Source organism: Triticum aestivum, chromosome 2D (assembly GCF_018294505.1).
Source record: "Triticum aestivum cultivar Chinese Spring chromosome 2D, IWGSC CS RefSeq v2.1, whole genome shotgun sequence".
Classification (NCBI taxonomy): Eukaryota; Viridiplantae; Streptophyta; class Magnoliopsida; order Poales; family Poaceae; genus Triticum; species Triticum aestivum.
Genome location: NC_057799.1, coordinates 319,199,877 through 319,205,649, shown reverse-complemented (window position 1 = coordinate 319,205,649; position 5,773 = coordinate 319,199,877). Strand labels below are relative to the sequence as shown.

General features: G+C 42.5%; 1 protein-coding gene across 2 annotated transcripts; it reads left to right on the top strand.

Annotated features, from left to right (window-relative positions):
- Positions 1-856: 856 nt before the first annotated feature.
- Positions 857-5,478, top strand: LOC123052927 (casein kinase II subunit alpha-2). 2 transcript variants are annotated; one of them, XM_044476296.1, is made up of 10 exons: positions 857-1,144; positions 2,679-2,808; positions 2,884-3,078; positions 3,447-3,604; positions 3,974-4,064; positions 4,174-4,239; positions 4,506-4,588; positions 4,671-4,734; positions 4,827-4,895; positions 5,122-5,478. In XM_044476296.1, exons 1-10 carry the CDS (start codon positions 1,059-1,061, stop codon positions 5,179-5,181), a joined length of 1,002 nt encoding a protein of 333 aa, XP_044332231.1. In that variant the 5' UTR covers positions 857-1,058; the 3' UTR covers positions 5,182-5,478. The 2 variants fall into 2 exon arrangements, with proteins under 2 accessions (XP_044332231.1, XP_044332230.1); XM_044476295.1 differs by having other exon boundaries at positions 2,679-3,078.
- The last annotated feature ends 295 nt before the right edge of the window (positions 5,479-5,773 follow it).

Sequence of the window (5,773 nt, the reverse complement as noted above, 5' to 3'; positions counted from 1 at the left end):
TAGTCGGCCATCAGTGTCAAATGGCCGCGCACCGTGTTGCAGCTGAGCACTCGATGACCCTTGATCGAGCTCTTGAAATTGAGAACATGCTCCTCCGCACGCTCCGTGTCTTAAAGGACCACTTGCATAATCGCTGTCTCATCGGTGTACTCCTCGTCTGACGAGCCATTGAACGACTTAACACACTTCTCGTATATGTACTCCAAATCGGAATCCATTGCTAGAAAGAAGAAGGGACACCTGTTTTCAGCTCCGGCGATACATCAAACAGTTGTCGGGCATGGTGAGAATAACAGTAGCGGATGGTACCTGGCGGGGCGGTCGGAGGACAGGGGTTGAACGAAGACGGAGGAGAAGCGGGGTGGAGGCCTGTCGGAGCGTTGAAGGTGACGGAGACGCAGATTTCCGACAGGGGTGTGGCATGGTGGCAGGGGTGGTGGAGCGGCAGCGACGACAAGAGAGAAAGAAGGCATGAGAGAAAATGAGGATGATGGAGTCGCGGGGTCCGGAAATGTTTTGGGTGGGCCTGGGATCGGATTCCTATGTTTCGCGCGTCGGGACTCCCGCAAAGCTTCCTCACTTTTGTCTCCGTTTTGCGATAAAAACTGCGTCCGGATCGCCTCGTGGACCAATACAGCCCATGTTGGATGTCTCCCACGGTCCGGACAGTGCTGTCCGGACGGATGGGGTGGTTTGTGGTCCGTCTTGAAGGTGCCTTATTAATATATAAGAGCTTTTTTTGACACTTAGCTCGGATTGGGCCCACGATACACCTGCCAGTTGGGTCCCAACACGAGCTCCTTTCGCGCACCCCATGGACCCACCTGTCAGTTGCACTTACCGCGCTTCTCCCACGCCCCCCACCTACATCCCCAAAACAATATCCCCAAAAACATGTTTCTCAGGAAAACCAATCGTACTTGTTGAAACCCTAGCGCCATCTCGCCGCCGGCGATGTCCGCTTGACGGACGCGCCGCCGAGAAAGCACCAAACTCCTCCGAGCCCTCCCATCTCTCTGATCCGTCGCCCGCCCGCGGGATCCGGATCGTCTTCAGCCATGTCAAAGGCCAGGGTCTACGCCGACGTTAACGTGGTGCGCCCCAAGGAGTACTGGGATTATGAGGCCCTCGCCGTCCAGTGGGGGTGAGTCGAATCCGCCCGTAGCCAACCTCGCCCTAACTCTCAAGTTCTTTTTTTTTCCTTTTCGTTCCCGTGGCGCATCTGCGTGTCGTGGATCCTTTTCGTCTGTTCGTTGCGAGGCAGTTCAGGGACTACATACAATGGCGCTTCGACTTCTCGATGCGTCTTCGGAGGTCTTGTCAGGCACGAGCGTGACTGTGCCGTGCGGTTAGAGAGGGCCCGCGTGTTGTAGATTGAGAGAGGGAGTTGCCAGATGTGCTTGCTCAGATAATTCCGGCAGTTGCTTGATTGCTTCGCTACAATATATCCGACTTCAGTAGTCACTTACTCGATCTCATTGTTTCGTGATACTTTTGGTAGTTCAGTACGAAATTATGCGTCTGTACATCTTACGTGGACTTTGGCAGATTATTCATAGTTTTGTACATCTTTAGTGGACTTTCATTAACTTTCCACAAATTGAGCACCCGAATCCAAATGTCAGATTCTGTCACCCGCGCTCATTTACCAGCAATATTCTCCCTGTCCAAATATTTTGCTGAATTGGCAAATTGGGCACTTGAACCTGCCTTGGACTACAACACCAGCACCCAAGTGGAACGAACACTGTCCATGACCTCTATATGTTCTAATTTTATTGTTTTGAACAGTTGCTAGTTCGTGTGTTTTCCCCTTCTTGGAAAGTGTGCTGCTCTATTAGTGTCACACTTTGTTGATTGAGCTGGACTGATTATTTCGTGTTAGCACTAGTTTTTCAGATAATATATGGTTGTATTTTCCAAAAATTATCATATCATGCCTATTTTTAATCTCAAAGCAGCTGTTCCAAGTAAAAACCACATTTACATTAAGGCCTATGCTGACGAGAATTTACTCCTGTTCTGTTTCTGTTGAATTGATAATTCTGCTCAGCAACATGAGATAAATAAGGCTCCACTGAACTATCTACGCTGTTGGAGTACCTTGATTTGTAAATTAGTATATGTGTAATAAATACAGTGATATGCAACTATATTTGAAATTGTAACAAGCTACGCCTTTGTGTAACTTCTCATTGGGACCCAGACATTTTTTTGTCCTCCCTTGAGCTTGACATGGGGTTTTATTGCCCTCTTATTTTTATATAATGAAAAAGGATAGAACTCAAGTATGAAGCATCAGTTTGTAGAAGTTGGGTAATTTGACCTTTGTCTTGCACGAAAATATATGTACTCATTTATTTTGATGTAACAATACCCCAAAAGTGTCATGAGATCTCTTTAAAATAGTTAGGTGTTTTCTCTTCGATCTCCATCATACAAACAGGAAAAGAAAATCCTATGCCTGGAACAATCAAAACTGATTACTTTTAGCATGCCAGCTGCAAGTATCCCTGCCCCCACAAGGATAATACACTTACCATTTGGTTTGAATGGTGTGGTTATTTGTTACTTCTGGTCCCTCTCAAAGATATCATGTGATTGTTAAATTACAGAATGTCCTAATGGACCAGTACATCCAGCGACGAGTTCTGACTGTTATGATGTTTTTCAATCAGTGAGCAGGATGACTATGAAGTTGTGCGGAAAGTTGGAAGGGGCAAATACAGTGAAGTCTTTGAAGGTATCAACGTCAACAATAATGAGAAATGTGTTATTAAGATCCTGAAGCCTGTGAAGAAGAAGAAGGTAACTTATCTGTGCCTTATATGGTCACGGTTTAACTATGATTTTAGTTTTTTCACGTTTGTCATGCTTATCCAGATCAAAAGAGAGATCAAAATACTACAGAATCTCTGTGGAGGTCCAAATATTGTGAAGCTGCTTGATATTGTCAGGGATCAGCATTCAAAAACACCAAGCTTGATCTTTGAATACATCAATAACACAGATTTCAAAGTGCTATATCCGACATTGACAGATTATGACATTCGCTACTATATCTATGAGTTACTGAAGGTATGAATCTTTCCCAAGTTTCTGTTGATGTAATATTGCCAAGAACACTGATTGTTAAAACATCTAAAACTTTTTTTGCTCTTCTGATAAAGCCTTGAAGATACATTAAATACTTACATGTGTAACTGTCTAGTTTGAACATCTGGCTAGACTCATTTCCTAGGACCCTTTCTTGTGTTCGTGGATGATATTTGTGATAGTAAGGGATGAATAATCCCTTATCAATGCTAACAAGCAACCGACCAGTCAGTGTTTTTCCTCTTTTGAGGAGACCAAGACAAGTTGCTGTTAATTTGATTGCTGGACCTAGATGTTTCGTATCCTATATTCTAGTTATGATTTATCACAGTTTCCATTTTCGTGTGCAGGCTTTGGATTACTGCCATTCACAAGGCATTATGCACCGAGATGTGAAGCCTCACAATGTTATGATAGATCATGAGCTTCGAAAACTCCGGTTAATAGACTGGGGCCTTGCTGAATTCTACCATCCTGGAAAGGAGTATAACGTTCGTGTTGCATCAAGGTAGGTACATAGAAATACGTTGTTGCTATTTAATTATCTTAAACCTACTTATTGATACCAAATAACCTTATTTGCTTGTGCACTTCCCAACAATTGGTCTTCTTCTGGTCACTTGTGAGGCAATACACAGCCAAAATTTAGTTTATTTAAATCAACAGTTTATGTGGAAAGGGTATTTCTTTTGGTAATATTTGTTTTCATTTGTAGAAATCTCAACGTCATAATACACATGAACAGAATGAGTGATGTGGTGAATGATTTGCTTCGTACAGTAGTTAATGCTCCATTATGTAACTTGCATATTCCAAATATTTCCATATGATCATTTTCAAAATATTTGCTGACATTTTCTTTTTCACTGGGATTTAGGTACTTCAAGGGACCTGAGCTTCTTGTTGACTTGCAAGATTACGACTACTCTTTGGACATGTGGAGTCTTGGCTGCATGTTTGCTGGAATGGTATGACCGCCATGATAGTACAGTTGATATTATTCATAGCTTTCTTTTGTATCTCAGACTTTTTGTTCAACTGTTGATGATCTTATGAATCATGTATTGTTGGTTGCAGATATTCCGCAAGGAACCATTTTTCTATGGCCATGACAACCATGACCAACTTGTTAAAATTGCAAAGGTGCTTATTCAGTTTATTCCTTTTATTCTTTGTAAAGATAGTTATAACTGATAAAAGGATTAGTTTTGGTGGCATCTGATATTCTTTAGAGTTGCCATATATCATTTGCTATTATTTACCTTAGTGACTGAGTGATTACTCTGTGCAAATAAGTTATTTGGCATAGAGTTCATGCTCACATGTAATTACTAGCTTTACTCTAGCTGTGTAGTCCTGTTTGAACTTGACATGAGCGCTAAAGTCTGACCACACCCCTGTATTCACAGGTACTTGGAACAGATGGGCTAAATGCTTATTTGAACAAGTACAGAATTGAGCTTGACCCTCAGCTTGAAGCCCTTGTTGGAAGGTATATTGCCACCCAGCAGTCATTTTGATGCAAGATCTCTATTTGTCATCTAATTTACAGTTTCTATAATTTCCACACCCAGGCACAGCAGAAAACCCTGGTCAAAGTTTATCAATGCAGACAACCAGCATCTAGTATCCCCTGAGGTCTGTCAAAAATACATATATATCTCAAGTATACTTTACTAGCAGTAACCTGTTCCTGGTTTCTCAACGAGGCCTTTTCCTCTCCATTTTAGGCCATAGATTTCCTTGATAAGCTTCTGCGCTATGATCACCAGGATAGGCTTACTGCACGTGAAGCTATGGTAAGTCTTGCTGTTTTCGACTGGTTGTTCAGTGGCTCCCAGCCAATTGTGCTTAATGTCCATTTGACCATGCAATTATACTTTCTTTTCTCATCTCCAGCTCCTTGGTGCTGCATGATGTGTTTGAGCATTTGGTTTGTGGATAGATTGATTAGTGCGGTTGCTTAGAGGATGTCATGTTTGGAGTTACAATGGTTGCTGTTCTAATTTTAAAGGTGTAATGCAGGCACATCCATACTTCCTCCAGGTGAGGGCTGCCGAAAACAGCAGGACTCGTGCGCAATAGCAATAGCAAGACTGTTGCTGATATTGAACGAGCAGCACTTGACGAAGCCGCATCCTTGTAGTGACTTTGTCATGTATTATGACTCGATAATGGTTGGGTCAGCTGGGAAAGGTAAGAGCCTGTGTGGTGTGTGCCTCATCGACGAGGCGGAAAAGAACTGTGATTTGCTCCTGTTGTTTGTGTATGGAAACCAGATTGATTGAAACTTCGCAACACACTTTTCATGTAACGTGTTTGGTAACATTGTACGACTCTGCTTGTAAAGAATATCTTTGGTAAATTGCTTTGGATTCAAAATTCTGTTTAGTCACTGGATTATTAGCTTGTTATTTTGATGAGCCGTCCAACTCCTTTCCTATTGGGATCCATCATTTCTAATAAAAAATCAACTCGAGAGGCTCCTGTAAACTGGTCCTTTTCTTCCACAAGATCATGAAGTAGCACAAGGTTGTGGAGGAGCAACTCCACCTTACTGTTATAGTGAGTGTTGAAGGAACAACTTTAATGTACTGTGCTAGATATCGCTTTAGAAATGGGAGCAGGGCCAAATCTTAAATGAGAACACCAAGTTCTATAATAGATAGTGGGGTAT

What these genes read in the sequence shown, in the direction of transcription:
- LOC123052927 (XM_044476295.1), top strand. Translation starts at nt 1,059, where the DNA reads ATGTCAAAGGCCAGGGTCTACGCCGACGTTAACGTGGTGCGCCCCAAG. An exon ending in ATATCTATGAGTTACTGAAG is followed by an intron (nt 3,079 to 3,446) that starts GTATGAATCTTT and finishes TTTCGTGTGCAG; the next exon opens with GCTTTGGATTACTGCCATTC. An exon ending in TTACTGCACGTGAAGCTATG is followed by an intron (nt 4,896 to 5,121) that starts GTAAGTCTTGCT and finishes GGTGTAATGCAG; the next exon opens with GCACATCCATACTTCCTCCA.